Source organism: Xyrauchen texanus, chromosome 8 (genome assembly GCF_025860055.1).
Source record: "Xyrauchen texanus isolate HMW12.3.18 chromosome 8, RBS_HiC_50CHRs, whole genome shotgun sequence".
NCBI lineage: Eukaryota > Metazoa > Chordata > Actinopteri > Cypriniformes > Catostomidae > Xyrauchen > Xyrauchen texanus.
This window is the reverse complement of record NC_068283.1, coordinates 11112661-11132109: the sequence shown is the minus strand read 5'-3', so window position 1 is coordinate 11132109 and position 19449 is coordinate 11112661. Positions and strand designations below refer to the sequence as shown.

General features: G+C 37.8%; 1 protein-coding gene across 1 annotated transcript; it reads left to right on the top strand.

The window, feature by feature from the left end:
- The first annotated feature begins 837 nt into the window (after positions 1 to 837).
- On the top strand, positions 838 to 17979 carry LOC127648254 (nuclear distribution protein nudE-like 1-B). Its single transcript, XM_052132840.1, has 9 exons — positions 838 to 925; positions 5893 to 5987; positions 12582 to 12735; positions 13949 to 14097; positions 14300 to 14436; positions 14926 to 15099; positions 15542 to 15633; positions 15823 to 15965; positions 16834 to 17979. Exons 2-9 carry the CDS (start codon positions 5902 to 5904, stop codon positions 16922 to 16924), a joined length of 1026 nt encoding a protein of 341 aa, XP_051988800.1. The 5' UTR covers positions 838 to 925; positions 5893 to 5901; the 3' UTR covers positions 16925 to 17979.
- Positions 17980 to 19449: the final 1470 nt, after the last annotated feature.

The window sequence follows — 19449 nt, the reverse complement described above, 5'->3', positions numbered from 1 at the left end:
AATTGATAGATAGATAGATAGATAGATAGATAGATAGATAGATAGATAGATAGATAGATAGATAGATAGATAGATAGATAGAGACATAAAGATGATAGATAGATAGATAGATAGATAGATAGATAGAGAGAGACAGACATAAAGATGATAGATAGATAGATAGATAGATAGATAGATAGATAGATAGATAGATAGATAGATAGATAGATAGATAGATAGATAGATAGATAGATAGATAGATAGATAGATAGATAGATGATGGATGGATGGATGGATAGATTGATTTAATTGATTGATAGATAGAGAGAGAGAGAGAGACAGACATAAAGATGATAGATAGATAGATAGATAGATAGATAGATAGATAGATAGATAGATAGATAGATAGATAGATAGATAGATAGATAGATAGATAGATAGACATAAATATGATAGATAGATGGATGGATGGATGGATGGATGGATGGATGGATGGATGGATAGATAGATAGATAGATAGATAGATAGATAGATAGATAGATAGATAGATAGATAGATAGATAGATAGATAGATAGATAGAAATTACAGACAAACAGGGATCTGATGCGCCATCTTGTGGTATGATATAGCCTATAGACACTCGTAGGCCTACTATGATGTGCAATGTGATATGGAATCACTTATCATCAATTATTTTATTATCATCAGTCGTACATGCTGATGTCGTACGTTTCGGATTCAGAAGAGCTTTGCTGGCAACATTAACAAGAGCGTGTTTTTCAGAAGTGCCACTGACATCGTCACAATGACGCAATGACGCGATGTCGTCATCTTTACCGGAAGCTGTATATGAAAATCACGGTGGAGTCGCGTTGGCATTTTGATCAGCCGCTCGAGCACACGGGAAGAGTCTGCTCGCTTAGTGCAGTGACACGACATGATAAGGTAATATCTAAATGTTTTTAGACAACTTCACACTTCGTGTTCAATGTAGCAGTATAGATTTAGAATTTAATCGAACTGGAGGTTTATTTTAAGCTGTCATTTGCTGACCGACGGAGACCTGCCGAAGTCAAACGTGACCTGTGCCGTTTTCTTTTATCATTCTGTCAAATATTCTTTCGATGAACAAATTAAACTGTCTGTCGCTGGGTTTGGCAGTTATTGTGTAAATGATATATTGACCTTTAGACGCAAAGGCTGGTCACATCACGCTGGCCTGTCGGGCTAAACGTCAACCGGAACGATTCTCAACGAAGCAAAGCCGAGAATCGAGTTGACGAGTCGACGAGTCTTCAGCGAAATGAAAAATAAAACAAAACCGGCAGCTTTTCTGTTATTACTTATCATAGCAGTTTTATATTGATATTTCGTTTGCCAGGTTGCTTTTGATATCACTGAGTGGCGTTCAGTCATTTGACATAATATAATTTTGGTGAATTGACGCCATAACGTTTATGAAAAATGCCAAAATGTAAAGTTACAAATCGTTACATGAATAAAGGTGGCTAAAAATACGTCGTAACGCTGTCTGAATTTAATGTACAACATTTTGTTGTATTATGGTTTTGTGCTTAAGATGCTGTCATCTGGCGTCATATCTGTCTTAGCCTACGTAACACCGTTTTTATAATTAAAACCCAAAATGTTAGGCTACATTATACACGTTATATAGATGTTTTAAACATGAGATGGGTGTAGTCTGACAACGAAGTAATTAGTAACTGTAATCTAATTACTTTTATGTTGGAAACGTGGTGTAACGCATTACCATTTAATTTCTTGTTATCAGATTACAGTTGCTGACTTTCAGTTTAGTTTTTAATAAAAAAAAAATTCTCCCTAATTTGGAATGCCCAATTCCCAATGCTCTCTTAAGTCCTCGTGGTGACATAGTGACTCGCCTCAATCCTGGTGGCAGAGGAGCGAATCTCAGTTGCGTCTGAGACCGTCAATCCACGCATTTTATCACGTGGCTTGTTGAGCGCGTTACCGCGGAGACATAGTGCATGTGGAGGCTTCACACGATTCTCTGCGGCATCCACACACATCTCGCCACACGAGTGCAAGAACCACATTGTCGTCAAACAACGACAACTTCTTCAGGAGTTAAAAGCAGCGCCTAGGTCAATAAGGATAAAGGTCATATATGGTGAAAATAGATGTATAAAACTTTACTAAGGTGAAAATAAATATAAGGTCACTTCTTGAAAGCAGTCTAGATAACTGAATTGTTGCACAGCTTTCATCCCTTAAGGCATTTCCTCAAGGATTGTGTATTTGGTGTGTTACCCAGCAGGGTGGTGTGTGCTGGATTGTGATTCTGGAAATAATGCCATCCCTGAATAGAAAAAAATAAAAAAGCTCTGACTGTGCTCAATAACTGGCAGACACTGTAGGTTGCAGGAACTGTTGCAGTAGACAGGAACCATCACACTTTCCTGTGGTGCAGGACATGCACTCTGAGGCCGAACAGATGGCCGTACTGTCAGGAGTGGGTTTGGGTGGGGTGAGGAACTGTGCGTGGTGGCATAATACTTTATAAATGACCACAATTGAAATGACATCATCTTAGGATAACAAATAATTGTCCCATTCTTCTCCAATGTAGTGAGCCATCACTGTTTTGGTGTTTGATGGCTTAATGTTTTCTGTATTTGTGTGTTTTGTTTGACATGTGCTGTGTTTCTTTAAACAATTCAGAGGCTTTTTTTATTTTTTTTATTTTTATCACTGCTTCTCTCTGGGGTTGTTTTACATTGGGATATTTCAAAACATGCTGTATATGTGCACACTCCTTACAATCACTTTTAAAAATGTCTAAAAACAATCAGTTAAATAATGTAATCAGATAACAATTTACAATAAGTGTTCCAACAAACACTTTAGCCAAATACATTTAAACTTAGTTTTTCACGATTCCTGATATTTAATTGTAGAAACATGTCAGTTAGGATCACTACTTTATTTTAAGGATGTGAAATATCAGAATAATAGTAGAGAAATTATTTATTGCAGCTTTTAATTCTTCATCACTACCCCAGTGGGCCAGAAGTTTACATACACTTTGTTGGTGATGTGTTCTTCCTGCAAGCATCACCATTTTTCTGCCAAACATAATGATGGTCATTATAGTCAAACAGTTCAGTTTTTTGTTTCATCATACCAGAGGACATTTCTCTAAAATGTAAGATTTGTCCCCATGTGCACTTGCAAACTGTAAAAACTTGTAAAACTTTTTTTATGGCAGTTTTGGAGCAGTGGCTTCTTCCTTGCTGAGCAGCCTTTCAGGTCATGTTGATATAGGACTTGTTTTACTGTGGATATAGATACTTGTCTACCTGTTTCTTCCAGCATTTTCACAAGGTCCTTTGCTGTTGTTCTTGGATTGATTTGTACTTTTCATGCAAAATGGTGTCATTCTCATGGAGACAGAATGCGTCCCTTGCTGAGCGGTATGATGGCTGCGTGGTCCCATAGTGTTTATACTTGCGTACTATTGATTGTACAGATGAATGTGGTACCTTCAGTCATTTGGAAATTATTCCCAAGGATGAACCAGACTTGTGGAGCTCCACAATTATTTTCTGAGGTCTTGGCTGATTTATTTAGATTTTACCATGATGTCAAGCAAAGAGGCACAGAGTCTGAAGGTAGGCCTTAATACATCCACAGGTACTCCTCCAATTGACTCCAATTAGCCTATTAGAAGCTAATTGTCTAAAGGCTTGACATAATTTTATGGAATTTTCCAAGCTGATTAAAGGCTCAATTAACAGTGAATGTAAACTTCAGACCCACTGGAATTGTGATATAGTCATTTAAAAGTGAACCAATCTGACTGTAAACAATTGTTGAAAAAATGTACTCATGTCATACACAATGTAGATGTTCTATACGACTTGCAAAAACTATAGTTTGCTAATATAAACCGTGGAGTGGTTAGTAAAATTAGTTTTACTTCAACTTAAGTGTATGTAAACTTCTGACTTCATCTGTATATACTGTATATACACACACACATTTATAAGTGGTGAAGAACTTTTAATTATAAAGAAGTCCAAAATACACATGGGACTCCTATTTTGAAATGTCTGCGCTCCAAGTTATGAACACACTGATGGATGATTCGCTGAGAGGATGGTTGAGTTTGAAATGTCATACTATGATAATTTAATATTTTAGCTTGCGAACCACCTTTAAAAATGAAAGACGAAGACTCTCTCGCTGGGTTTGTCTTTGCTTGCGGTGCAGCGAGCTCATCACAACATTTTAGTTGCAGTCTGGAGCCCTGACTGGCCAGACTTGGTCGACCTGACAAAGTCTACGGTAACTCAGATAACTGCTCTGTACTATTGTGGTGAGATGCCAAAAGCCAATGTTAAAACATCAGTCAGTCCGTTGAGGGACTTTTTGTAGAAATTTGTACACTTATAAAAATTAAGCAGGCTATAATTATTTCAATCTAGTAGGTAATTCAAACAATACCGGACATGAAACTAGATAAATCTCAGAAATTTCCAAATAAGTCCTAATCCAGTAATCACAAACGATTGGAAAGGTCTTGGAAATTCATTTATTGAAAAAATGTGGGAACCATGTGAAAAACAATATGGGAATTGATCTCATGTGATCGCTCATAGAATTGTTAATTTGTTTCACTTTGACTTCCTTTTAGGCTAAAGCTGTTTCAAACTGTATGGCTGTCCCTCTTAGCAAATGGTAATTTACAGTGGGAATCCGTTTCACGCATGCACAGAAACTGGCTTATGTGATTCTCACAAGAATGCAAAGATCAGATGTGTGGAATACTTCTTACTGCTTTAGAACAGCAGGTCCATCTGCTACTAGTTAGGTCACTGATAGAGGCCCTGCAGAAAGTTTGGGCTCTCGGCTCATCACATCAGGGCTTATGAGCGGTTGCACACAAAATGACCTCCGAAAGGAGTTAATTGAGAGAAAACAGACTGGTTTCAGAGAAACACTGAGAGATCCTGTGCTGCTCAAACAAATGATGTCCCAAAACAAGACCAGGATGAAGTATGTTAATGAGGGGGTCATTTTCAGTCACACGAGAGTTATGGAGGTATATAAATGTCCAAGAGTGCTTTTAAAAGGACAATAATCTTTTGATATTATCTCAATATCAGTGCATTTTTTTTAGCAGTGGAAGTGTTAATTATTATAAGTTATTTCATATTTGACCTCTATAAGAAATTCAGGGATAGTTTGCCCAAAAATGAAAATCTTGTCATAAAAGGGATAGTTCACTCAAATTAAATTTCTCTCATTATTTACTCACCCTTATGATATCCAAGATGTGTATGGCTTTCTTCACCAGAACACACTTGAAGAAAAGATAAATACCTACTGAGCCAAGACATTTTGCCTTATTTTTCATAGGTTAGTAAATAATGAAAATGATCACTGTGATACTCATTCCAGGTCATTCGTGTTTCATGTAAAGAAATGCAGGGTTGGAAAGGAGATCTTGGCAGTCAAGTTAAAATCAGTTCAGCTTTTAGAAATGTATCCCGTGTTTTTCTCCATTTTGGTGCGCTCCATCTCTCTCTTTTTTTTGCAAGAATGTGTTCTGTGTGAATGCCTCCTATTTTTTTCTTCCAATACAACAAGCAAGACCATATAGATCCTTTCTGTAGCAGTGAATGCTGAAGGCCACAGCCTGAATCATTGTGAGTGTGTAAAGGGCTGAGGAAGTATTGTGGGTTTGATAAAGGCCAAGTAAATAGAAGTGCTTTTGGACTTGTCAAATGAGGACATTCACCATGTGCCCTCAGCCTTTGATCTGCTCGGGGTTGTACAGGGACAAAACTGCAGGAGGAGCTGCAAATGAACAGACTCTGTGGGTCTCTCTCTCTCAGGACTGATCTAATTCTCATCTGCTTCAACAGGTTCTCATCATGGACACGGAGATGATGACGAAATTCTCCTCGAAAGACGAGGAAATTGAGTACTGGAAGAGCTTGTCTCTCAAATACAAGAATAGGTTAGTCATTAACTACTTTGTCTCTATATCTCAATCAGCTGAGCTTTTTTACAACAGTGTGCAATTTACCTCCCATATAAAAGTCACGGGGAGTCCTCTGTTTATGTTCAGATAAAGAATGTTTGAAAGTGTTTTTTTAAGAATCCGTTTGGCAAGTTTCTCTTTCTCATAACCAGGATCACAAGGAATCCTCATGTGCAGAACTTGCCAGAAAACTAGTTATCTGTAGAATTCAAACACCTGTCATTCACAAAGTTCTGGAAATCCCCTGCCCATCGCTGTTTCTTTTATTTCTTTACAGGTTTCAACCTATGTTGACTAATTTGATTATGCTTTCAGCTACCATATTAACATGTTTAAATCCCTTCCACAGATTTCCCCCTCAGTCAGTATAGAACATTTGAAAAAAGTTTGCAAATTCATATTGATTAGTTGTTTTATCTTGGACTCTTTGAATTTAATTTGGAAATGTGACTGACCGAGGCAAAAATAATCTTTTCTTTGTTTATGCCTACAACACAAGCCATGCAGCAGGTGATGAATGGCTGTAAATGTTACTGTAACACCTTTTTGTCATGGAAAAACTGAGAAAATGCCACAACACACAGCCTTTCAATGGCCTTGACAAAAGAGCCGCTGAAACACTGAAATTTGTCATCTTTTTGTGCTCCTTTACTGTTGCATTTTTACATTTGTTTCATATTATAGAAGTCTTTGACTAAATTTAGACATGAAAATGTACACAATAAACACACTGGTTAGACTTTACTAGTGCAAAATCAACTAACATTGATGTAGGCTTTTAAACATTTCAGCAATTCAGAAAAAGTTTCACAATATAACAGAGCTAAATAACTATCTCTGAGCATGGAGTGTCAATAATGCACAATCAATGCAGGGTATTATAAACGGGACACTAACTATTATTTAAACACCCAGCAGGTATGAAAACAATTTGATTGGTTAATGAATCTGTCAGTCTGACATTAGATGCTTATTCATTTGCACTTTTTAGGGATGGACCCTTTTGGTTTTGGAACATGGAAGTAAAAGATTTTAAGGGTAAACCTCTGTAGCACTGACTGGGAGACCACGGCAGATATATTTTTTGCATACCCATTTGTTCCAACATAATCAAAAGAAAAACACCACTATTCAGTTTCCACTACTTTCCAAATGAAAAAAATGGAGTGCATTGGATTAAGACCGTCATTCAGATTGTAAATTTAACCTCCTGAGACCTAAGCACAACTGCTCTGTGCAATATTCATTTCCTTTTTTGATTTGTAACTAGCAGCACCTAATAAACATGCAAAAAGTGCAAATACATTTACATCCTCATACATGTTTGTGGACCGCGGGACTAAGTTGTACATTTAAATAACACCGAGCTAAACAGTACTGTGCAAAAGATTTAGGCACTTGTGAAAAATGTTGCATAGTGTGGATGTCTTCAAAAATAATGCCATAAATAGCTTTCATTTATCAATTAACATTATAAATAGTCCAGTAAACATAAAGCAAAATCAATATTTGGTGTGGCCGCGTTTGCCTTCAAAACAGCCCCAATTCTCCTAGATAAACCTGGACACAGTTTTTCCTGGTTTTTGGCAGATAAGATGTTCAAAGCTTCTTGGAGAATTCACCACAGTTCTTCTTTCTATTTAAGCTGTCTCAATTGTTTCTGTCTCTTTACGTAATCCCAGTATGACTCTGTTCAGTGGGGATCTTTGTGGGGGCCATGACATCTGTTGCAGGGCTCCCTGTTCTTCTATTCTAATCTTTTCTATTTACTAAAGTAATGTTTGGGAGTCTAACATTTATATTTCCTATTGACACACTAAAGCTGAAGATATAACCATCTTAAGACAAATGTTTGTGTGAAACATCTTATGTGCCTAAGACTTTTGCACAGTACTGGAAAACGTCAGCTTTCTTAAAAATATTTTTTATTATGTTGGTTGTTGATGTTTTTGAAACGTTACAGACATTATAGCTCATTTATAGCTTTGGATCAATGTGTATTGGGAAAATCACAAATAAAAAAATCTATACAAAAATTATGACTTAAAGGGTTAGTTTACCCCAAAATGAAAATTATCCCATATTTTACTCACCCTCAACCATCCTAGGTGTATATGACTTTCTTCTTTCAGCCAAACACAATCAGAGTTATACAAAAACATATCCTGGCTCTTCCAAGCTTTATAATGGGAGTGAATGGTACCTCAGATTTTGAAGCCCAAAAAAGTAATCCATACAGCTCCAGGGGGTAAATAAAGGCCTTCTGAAGCGAAGCGATGTGTTTTTGTAAGATAAATATCCATATTTATAACTTAATAAACTATAATCACTGGCTTCATGTAACAGCCGTCCGCATGTTCACGAGAGAGTCGAGTTCCAGCATATGATGTAGGCGGAGTGTAAGCTCCGGTGAGAATTGACGAACGTGGAAGCACAGAGGATATAGGAAGCCAGTGATTATACTTTATAAAGCTATAGGATGCTCCCTATTTAGTGAATGACTTTACCTCCAGTGTGCTGTCTGTAGGCACTGGTTTCAGAGCAATTTAAAATGTACATTATTTTCATCCTAACTCCATGTGAAAATGTACAGCGGATATAGGACTTCTATGGAAAAATAGCTCTCTTGTCCACGGTCGTGGCCGTTGTGTTTAACAGTGCACCGTTGCGATTTAAATCGAAATGGCATACCAGATGATGAAAGTAGAGACTCTAATCTTGACACAAACAGGTTTTAATGTAAAAATTAATATAGTTTTGTTGAAAAACTCTGCTGTGATCGCCATGTTATCTTGTCACATGACTTGGTGCGTCAAATGTTTAACCCTTTAATTACAGCCCATAGTGTCCTGAACTGAGATCAGTTGGTTTAAATGAAATTATGCATAGCATATAGCGGAGACAAAACACACAGTCCACGCATGGGGACGCACAAGGATAAAACTACAAAATTACTAATTCCAGCGTAATATCATAGAAAGTATAATGTTATATACATTTACACAAAATAATTAGAAAATTGCAAATATAAAAATGTTGATAGATTTATGCTGCTAAAGATATGCTGCCATCATCACAGTCTGTGAAAAGGTCCATTCACTGGAAATTCTGATGGATGTATGCGGTTATTTTAAGACCTGTTTAAACCAGCAGACAAGGCCTTGCTGGCCCTGAAAAGCGTTAACTGAAATTTTCTATAATTTACACAGAATATAAAAACTTAATTTACAATGCTTTTTAATCTTCCTCTAACAGCTCTTGATTTTTTAAAAGAAAATTATAAATAACATCTCTTAAAGAGAAAATAAGGCTTTAACTTCTGATTAATAACATTTGTATTTGTCTTGAAAGGCTTCAGACAGCAAAATTACATTTGCAGCTAAGTGAACATGGGGAGCAGCAACGCTCACTGTTTTTTATGGTGCATTGGGAATGTGTCAGTGCTCTGGAACTATTTTGAGAATGGGACCCAAGGACCCCTGGCCAGTGCCCTGACTACTAAACTAGGGAGCGGATTGAGATGTCCCCTTAATTCTTATATCACGTTAAAAATAGTCAAGCTTTTGATGTAAACGACAGCTCAGTTGTTGCTGGCACAATTGCTGACCATGTGACTGGTGGTGGTCTCCTCCACACCGCTGCTTTCAACTCTCACACTGACTCAACACGTGCTCACACTCTTCTTCCCCAGAATTTTGGTGGAGCACAGGATGTGCTTAAATCCCAGGAATTTCCTGCTGAGGAAGGAGCAAAACATGCTTTCATGGAAATACTTGTACATGATTCTGACTTTAAAACCCTTTAACTCGCTTGACAGAAGGGCTGCCCCCGACCAAAGATTTTCCCTAGTTGACTAGTAGGAGTTAATTTAAGCCATTAGTCGACTAGTCACACATTTATGATATTCATTTAATTACTTGAATATATTTGGGGGGGGCATCAGAAAATGGTTTGAATGTTATCAGTAACATTGCTAACACTGTTCTACATAACAGAGAAATACTAAACCGTAATAATGAGCCTTTTAAAATATCCATTTTACAAGAGCACACACACGAAGCGAGCCGCAGTGACACTAGCAGAAGCTGTAATGATCTTAAATGTGTTGGAAAAACCAACAAGGAGACTGTCTGAACATTGTTAATTTATAGAGAGAAATTAGGGTTGTGCCAACAGAGCGATGATTGATGATGATCAGGGTGATCGCCAATAGCTGATGCCTTTGACCATGTCAAAATGATATTTGTCTCGTTTTCCCATTAATGTATTAAATTATTATAATTATCAAATTAATATTGCAAATAATTTGCCCGTAGACACACAGACATGCGCTTGAAGAAACACTATTATATTAAGAAAAGATGACAGTTGCTCTATGCGCATGTAAGACGCACTGTTTTTACGGAGGCGTTCAGTATCGTGGAACATGCGCATGTAAAAGGTTCTCACTCTTTGATTCTTCTTTTCTTTTTTTTTTTTTTTGCAAGAACAGTATCATCTATGAGTGCTGCAAATTACCTCAGACATCTCAGATCAGGAGGCATTTTGAGTTCAGTTCACTTTATTTCCACAGAGCAGTTCATTGGGACCACAACTCTGCAGCCGATACAACTGTTGTAAAACTACACACATTTTATTGCACTTATTTTTTTGTAGTGTTTTTTTTTTTTTGTTTCATTTTAATATTTAGTTAAAATAAAGTTCAAAGTTTGAAATCTAGGTGTCATGCTTTATTGTGTAGGCCTAACCCTGCTTAATGAAAATTACCCCATAGTACCACCTAGTGCCCAACCAGCGGTGTTCGTCGTTTTTGTGTGAAGTTTTTTTCTGCGACCAACTGACCAATCAAAACTTGGTCGACCAAGACTCTTCTCATCGACTAACCTTTGGTCGACTATCAGGGGGCAGCCCTACTTGACAGAGAATCAAGGCTTTTGTGTTGACTTTCTGAAATCAAATTACTGGCATTACGAAGTTAAAAGGAGGCCAATTTGCGCTCCTATTGTTTTCTTTGTGTTTCTTTCTTTCTTTTTAAGACGTTTTAAAACAGTGACCTTTTTTTGGGACTGTATGATGAATGTTGAATTAAATAATCTTAATCATATTTAATGGTTCTTTGCAAAGATACGCTTCAATTGTATTATTGCTCTTACTTGAGTTTAGGTATTTGAACAAAGTATTAAACTTTGGCACATACCACGTCCTGCACAGTTTATGCTATCAACATAACTAAAATCATGAGGTTTGTTGAGGAGAGTTGAGTGTTTACTTTTTGAACTGATTTGATTAAGAATGAACACATGACTGATGGCAAAACTGGCAAAATAATCTCATAGACTTGTATACAGACTTTGTGGTGGGTTGTTTTGTCTTTGGTCCAGCAAGCAACCACCTAGCTAACACCCAGAAATCCCTAGCAACTGCTTAGCAATACACTATTTAAACAGTGAGAACACCTTAACTGCTTAGCAACACTCTGGGAAACACTCATAACAACCTAGCGTTGTGGTGGCGAGTTTTGCATTCGCAAGAGCCACAAAAATGTTGTTAGTCTACTGTATTTAATTGTCATGTAATCTGAGTGTTTAGATCAGCTTCCTGTTGTCAGATGAGTGTTTTTATGGTTTGTTCTGAGGGAGCAGTCCGCATGTGTCTGGTATATCAGCAAGGAATAAGGACGGGAAATGACCTTGGGTAAATGGATATGTCCTGTCAAACTGTACCACGTGGCCTCGGAAAACACTGTCTAAAAAAAACTTTGACCATGTAGACCATTTGTTGGGCTCATTTCCTGCCACCAGACCCCCACTATTCCTTTAAAGTCTGGCCGTGACCTCTGACCTGCAGGGGTTAAAGTGAACATTTTGCTTTGTTTGCCAGTGCGCAGATGCTTGCAGTAGATCTCCATAGCAACTGCACCTTTTCTGAGCCAAAATATTCACCTGACCTTCACAGTTGTTCATTCAGAACAGAAAGGACTACTGAATTGGGCTGTGTCGTGGTTGAGATTCTGGCATGTGATACAGTAATTGGGTTGCAGGCAGGGTCCAAAATTAACACTCGCCGAGTACCAATTGCGAGCAAAATTTGGCTTTGGCAAGTAAATTAAACTCATTTGCCATTTAACCTTTATCTTTATTAGAAATTGCAAAATAATACATGGAATTGAATTGTAAGACTGATAATCTGATCTGTTTTGATGTAATTGATGCAAGCAGCTCAAATGTATGACACACACAGTGTTTACCAAAATAAAACATTTGTCATATCTAAATTTAACACCTATTGGCTGCTGCTGCTGCAAAAAGTTAATTCTGGACCCTGGTTACAGGATGTCCTAGGTAAAGTTAGGTGTCTCTTCCAGCCCTAGGACCTCCAAAGTAGCTCCAATCTGATTGGCCACAGACCTGAGCGACTGTAATTCAGTATCCTCTAAAGCACCAGCTGTGGAGGCCTATATGCTCGTAGCGTGTCACCTTTGTTAGTTTTACAAATTGCATTCCATACTTAATGTGACGAATGTTTGGCTGCTGTCCCAAGTTGGCTGATTTGACGTGTGTGTATCTGCAGTTATCATGATGCTCAGGAGGAGCTGCAGGAGTTCCAGGAGGGCAGTCGAGAGCTGGAGGCCGAGCTGGAAGCTCAGCTGGGTCAAGCGGAACATCGCATCCGAGACCTGCATTTAGAAAACCAGAGGATGAAGAGTGAGGCAGAAACACTCAAGGTATGACAGTCCTGGTTCTTCAAGGGAATTTATGATGAAACACAGGTTTTCCCCTGCTCTCCTCAGTCTATCCAGACCAATGCTATTTTGTAATAAGAGCTCAATGGACTATGCAGATATACTCCATAGTTTTCACAAAGTAAAGCTCTTTGCTCAGTCCAAACCGACCTTGGAAACTAAGTTACAAAACAATTCAGAAAACCTCAATGTTGATGTGCGTCTTATGAAACTCATTAAGAAGGGTCAGTTAGTGCCCCCAAAATCAAACCGAAAAACAAGACCGTTTGGCTTAAAGAGTTTGAAGCTTGTTTTTAGGGCCATTAAGCTTTTAACTGTGTGTCATTATTTTTATTACAATGAAGCACTTTTCCCCGCAATTCACATTGACGTAATGTCAAACAAATTATATATTGTTTCAGTTATAAAGTATTTATGCATTATGACATTGGCTGACTGATAACTTCTTTAGCATCTGCCCTGTTCAGGTGTTTTATTTGTAGGATCAGCAGTGTGGCTGCTGGGTTTGGCCATGAACATTGCCGTGTAATATGCAGCATGTCCAGTGTGTGAGCTGTCTAGGGTCTCACTTAATCCCTAGTGCACTGTAATTGGATGTCATGATCAAGAGGAAGAAAATAGAAAGCTAATGACTCCGCAGAAAAGTTCACAACATCTCAGTTGTTCCTTAACAATCCAGACAGAAATGCAGTATCCTAATAATAGCTTGGGCTCTGGTAGACATGGAACAGAGATTAATGATTTACACAGCTTGTTCTCAGAAATGATCGATTAGGCATTGCCCTCTGACCTTGCTGTCATTCTGGGGAATATGGGACACTCACTTTGCTGTCATTCTGGGGAATATAGTTAAAAAGTACTTAAATATTGATATTTTTTACACCAAAAGAGATTGTGTCACTTTAGAAGACATTAATTTAACTGCTAGAGTTGTATGGAGGACGTTTATGCTGACTGTCTGATTTTTGGTTCTTCAAAAATAAAATCTCCATTCACTTGAATTTTAAGGACCTGCTGAGCTGAGATATATTCCTTCAAATGTGTTCTGCTGAAGAAAGTCATACACATCTGGGATATTATGAGGGTGTGTAAATAGTGAGAGTTTTCATTTTTGGGTGAACTATTCCTTTAATTCTGGCCCCAGGTTGTGTGGGCTGGTGACAGACTTTGTCCCCCTATGTCTCCCTGACTGCAGGAGAAACTGGAGCAGCAGTACGCTCAGAGCTACAAGCAGATTTCCATGCTGGAGGATGACCTGGTCCAAACACGTAGCATCAAGGAGCAGCTGCACAAATATGTCAGGGAGCTGGAACAGGCCAACGATGACCTGGAGAGAGCTAAGAGGTACACAAACACACATGCAGAGTACATGATGTACCAGCTTTGTCTTTCTAAACTTGACCTAGAGTTCCTGCATTTCTAGGCAACTTTTGTGTAAACAGTTTGGATATAGCACAAGACCAGCTTACATTTCACCAAGGCCTGAAAAACCTATACCTAAAAACATACCATAAGTCAGCATATTTTATTCTCTGGAATTCTACAGGGCCACCATCACATCTCTGGAAGACTTTGAGCAGCGGCTAAACCAGGCTATAGAACGGAACGCGTTCCTGGAGAGCGAACTGGACGAGAAGGAGTCGCTGCTGGTCTCGGTGCAGAGGCTGAAAGATGAGGCTAGAGGTAGTTTACTGCAGACCAAATTTCATTTTGCTAAATTGTTATTAAAGAAATTGTTCACCCAAAAATGAAAATTCTCTTATCATTTACTCACCCTCATGCCATCCCAGATGTGTATGAATTAATTTATTTTGCGGAACACAAAAAAAGGTTTTTAGAAGAGTATCTCAGCTCTGTAGGTCCATACAATGCATGTGAATGGTGACCAAAAGTTTTCCTTGCACGTATTAACCAATTTTATGACACTAGTAAACATAAAATGTAAATCTTAAGGCCATACTTTTGAAACTGTGTCTATTTTATTGTGTAATCCAGTGCAGTACCTTCTCTGTATTATAAGTGCCAGACTGCGATTTTTGGTGTTTTTTTTTTTTACAGACAATGGGTCAAGTTTAAATGTTTGTCTTTGGTAATAGACAGAGCTGAATTTGTAATGAACCTTGCTTTAAGCTTGTATAGGTGTATCAGTGCTAAATGTGCTTGTACTTGTAGACCTGAGACAGGAGTTGGCTGTACGAGAGAGGACGACAGATGTTTCCAGGATGTCGGCTCCCAGCTCTCCCACCTTAGATATCGATAAGACTGACTCAGCAGTGCAGGCCTCCCTGTCCCTCCCAGCCACACCCGTAGGGAAGACCATCGAACATCCTTTCATTGCTCCGAAAGGTAGACGCCCCCTTTTCCCTGTTCAGCAGGTTTTTAAAGTATGGTCACTATGCATGTTTTCTCTGCCCCTGCAAGGGCTGCTATTTATAAGTTTTAAATAAAGTATGTTATTCAAAGTGCATAATATACTGCGCTTTCTGTGCAAACATGCAGCTTTGAAGTTTTTATTGAGTTTAAACTGAGACGTTTAGATCCTTTAAGTGAAACGTCTTTTTGCTGCACAGATTTGCTGGGCAGATTTCACAAAACCTCATTACATGACCAGTACAAAAACTTCACTTAAAGCATAAATGTCTACGCAGTATGCGTTTGCACTCTCCCATGTTTCCATGTGTTTGAATTGAAGTGGATGAAACACAAATCTGTCCATCCCATAAATGCCTGCAGGAACATGTATTTTCACATTCATGTTGCCTTGTTTTATTTGTATTTTTTTATGAAGCATTGACCAATGGCTATGGAAACTCCTCCCTCACACCGTCTGCACGGATCTCAGCCCTTAACATTGTTGGTGACCTTTTGCGGAAAGTCGGGGTAAGTCCTGAGATATGTGTAAAAATTTTCCCTATGTGAATGACACTTTCGCATTCTGACTCCTACAGAATATGTTTTTAATACCAATCTGCTTGACAACAAACTTCACACTAGATATGTACAAATGGAAAAACAAAATATATATATATATATATATATATATATATATATATTTTTTTTTTTTTGCAGGCTCTAGAGTCTAAACTAGCTGCTTGCAGAAACTTTGCCAAGGATCAGGCAGCAAGGAAAAATTACACAGGAAATGGAAACCTCAGCAACAGCAATGCAACAAAGTTCTCTCATTCACTGCACACTACGTATTTTGATAAGACGTAAGTGTTTGGAATTGAATGGGATGGGGGGTTGTGTTAGGCATTCTTTTATGAAAACAAGAAAATGAATTAACTTTGAAAAATCTTTTTAAATACCTTAATTCAGTTGCAGGTAAACATTTCTTGAAGGGTTTTTTTTTTTTTTTTCCAGTTAAAAATAAAAGCATTTAATTCACTGACAGAATTACCCAAGAATAGATATTAAAGTACAGTTATTTAATACATAAGAAAATCTTTATTGATTTTGCCAAACAATTTAATATATTGTGAAATATATCGTTATCACATGGTGACAATGCTGTGTTTATTAATTTTGACATTACCATCAAAATTAATTTGAATATGATATAAAAACTAATTGCCTACAAAAACATACCTCAAAAAGGTGTCTGCAGAAATATGCCTGCATAACCTGCATAAAGTACCACCTAGTTTTGATTGTCGAGTTTTCTTTTTCTGGATACTTGGGGTTTGTGTTAAGTTAAAATCCTTGCAATGATTTACTTATAGTGCAGCACTTGGATTTCTTGATGTTTCACCTGTCTAAACGTGACAAAAATGTCAACAGTTTTCATTGACTAAATCTAGACTAAAATACTGAGGGTTTTCTTCAACTAAGATAAGACTAAAATGCCCAGACTTTTAATCAACTAAAACTTGACAAAAAAACCCCAGAATAAGCTTGACTAAATATGATAAAAACTAACAAAGTCATTTGACAGGACTAAGACTAAATAAAAAAAAATGCTGACCAAATTAACTACTTTGAAATAGGAGCACCGTGTAACTGCTATGCTAAATGTATATGGTTAACATTACCATTGTATTACCATCTGATGTCATGACATCTCATCACTGTTCTTCACAGGACTATGAATGGGCTGGATCCCAGCGCCCTGACCACCATGGCTTCCCCTTGTGCCGTGTCCCCTCCCGGCATGCTCCCTCTCAGCGTGTGAGAGACTTTCCCTGCAACCTCCATACAAGCCCCGACACCCCATGAACATGGAGAGGACACTTGAAAGAGTGTGTGCCTGAGAGTATGAGCGTGTGTAAGAGAGACTGCTGAAATGACGTGCCACACGCGTGTCTGACCGATACGTGTCAGGCGCGAGGGTCTGTTCCTGTGACCGTGTGGCTCTGTAGACCTCAGTTCTGACGAGGTGTCAGCATTTCCCGGTTTTATCTTCACCTAAAGCCAGTAAAATGACAAAGGTCTGCGTCAGACCACAGCTTCTGTATGAGTTCATTTTAGTGTGTTGCACAATTGAAAAATATTTAGCAGATGGAAAAAAAATGGTGAAAAAAATGCAAAGGGATTTTCTTTGAGGTGAACGTCACTGTATGTTGAGCAATGTGAGTGTGTGTTAAGGGCATGGTGGGGATAAGAAGTAAATCTGGACATCCCCTCAGCCTTGAATGACTGAATTACATGTTCACTTTATCTGCTCAGTTCCATAATTCCTAAAACACACGTTTACTCGGTCAAGACTCTCCTCATTCTGCAAAGGTAACGATGGCATCGGCCTACACGTACTGTTTGACAATAATTCTGCTTTGACTGTAAATCAATAACTGTGCAATGTGACCTCATTTCTATCCCTTGTGCCTCGGGATCTGCTGTTGAGTTTGATATTTATTTATTTCACTTGAGGAGCGCAAGCCAACTTTTGTTTATCACAGTGTTTAAGTTTAGTTCTTAAATGGCAAACTTTAACATAAGCTATAGTAGCACTTATTAAGTGTTAATTTACTCATGTAGTCTTTGATTACACATAGTTAACATGCACTTTGTTGACTATTTTGTTATATTTCATGTATATAGATTTGTAAACATGGCAGCAGTGCCCAGTAAAGTATGTAGATACTAAAAGAGGGCCAATGAGCTGTTTAATTTATTTCAGAATGTTTATGGCATGTTTTGACATGAGTGAGTTAGTCTTACATACTGTGCATTGTTTAAAATCATATATCAAGATGTAAACATTGTCTAATATGTGCAAATAAATAAAAGGGGGAAAAATGTCAAGTGAAGGTTTCTTTTGAAATTTGCTTGATGAAATGAATGATAATTCAACAAGTTGTTATTTCTATAAGCAGGTTTCTGGGAATATTAGGATTTTTTTCAAGGAATATTCCAGATTCAGTACAAGTTATGCTCCATTGACCGCATTTGTGGCATAATGCTGATAACCACAAACATTTTTTTTTGACTTGTCCCTCCTTTTTAATAAAACAATATGGGTTACGGTGAGGCGCTTACAGTAGACGTGAATGGAGACCATTTTTGGAGGATTTAAAGGCAGAAGTTTATCATTTATAAAAGCACTTGCATTAATTGTTTGTTAAACCTTGTGTATTAGAGCTGTGAAGCTCTGAATCGTCGTTTACCAGAAGTAGAGGGTTTGCGTCGTTACGTCTTTATGGTAACTTAATTGTAAAATTGCCTATAGCTTGCACAGAAAATGTTGGATAGAAAATCAACTAGTATTGATTGTCTTGTGGCTATGCTTTTAAAGTAGTTAATATTTGAACGTTCAAGATCTGGCCCAATTCACTTCCATTGTAAGTGCCTCAATGTAACCGATATGAAAAGGGGCTAGTCTAAATTTGTTTTGTTTTGCAAAATAAATGCTGTCGATTGAGCTTAACTTGTACTGAACCCTGAATATTTATTTTTAAAGTGTGATTTATAGGCTTGGAAATGTCAGGAATTGTTCAAGCAGATATTTTTCTAGTTAAGCTCAACTCGATTGACATTTTTCACTAGGAAAATAAATCTAAAAAAAATACCTAGCTTATGTTTGTCCCGAGAGAAGAAAAAAAAAAGAAACTTAGAAATTCATTGGTCAAAATATGTGGGGAAACTATAGCTTATAAGAGATGGCATAACATTAACATGCTTTCAATTATTTTGATTTACTGTAATGAGCTGGACTGCAGCATTCTCAGTAACTTGCACAATCCTGTTTTGCTAGTTTTACATTCCAGCAAAATTCACTGCTGCCACCTTGTGGTTCTTTGCTGCTGTGACTCATCACGTGACTTTAAATGTGCGCGAAGGAGGCTCAGTCGTATTTTCCATTTAACCCCCAGTCTGCAAAAGTTGCCAATTATTACTGAATGGAAATTAAAACATCCATTCAACTGAAGCCTGTATGCAGATTTGTTAGCATTGTTTGCTAAATTCCAATGAAGCACACAGCATTGGCGTTTGCTGTTGATAGACATTTAAAATGATTCTCTCAAACACACCTGCTGAAACAAAACTGCCTAAGCTGGTACGCTAGTCTTAGCTGGTCCATCTGTCTGGACAGTCAGCTGGTTTTAGAGGGGTTTTGAACACATTAGATGATCAGGTTGGGAGATCAGCTAGCCTCCCTGAGAGCTAAACCAGATATGGCCAGGCTGGGTGACCAACTGTTCAAAATGTTTACTAACCTTGCAAGTTCATATTTAATTTGCACTTGAACAACATTATTCT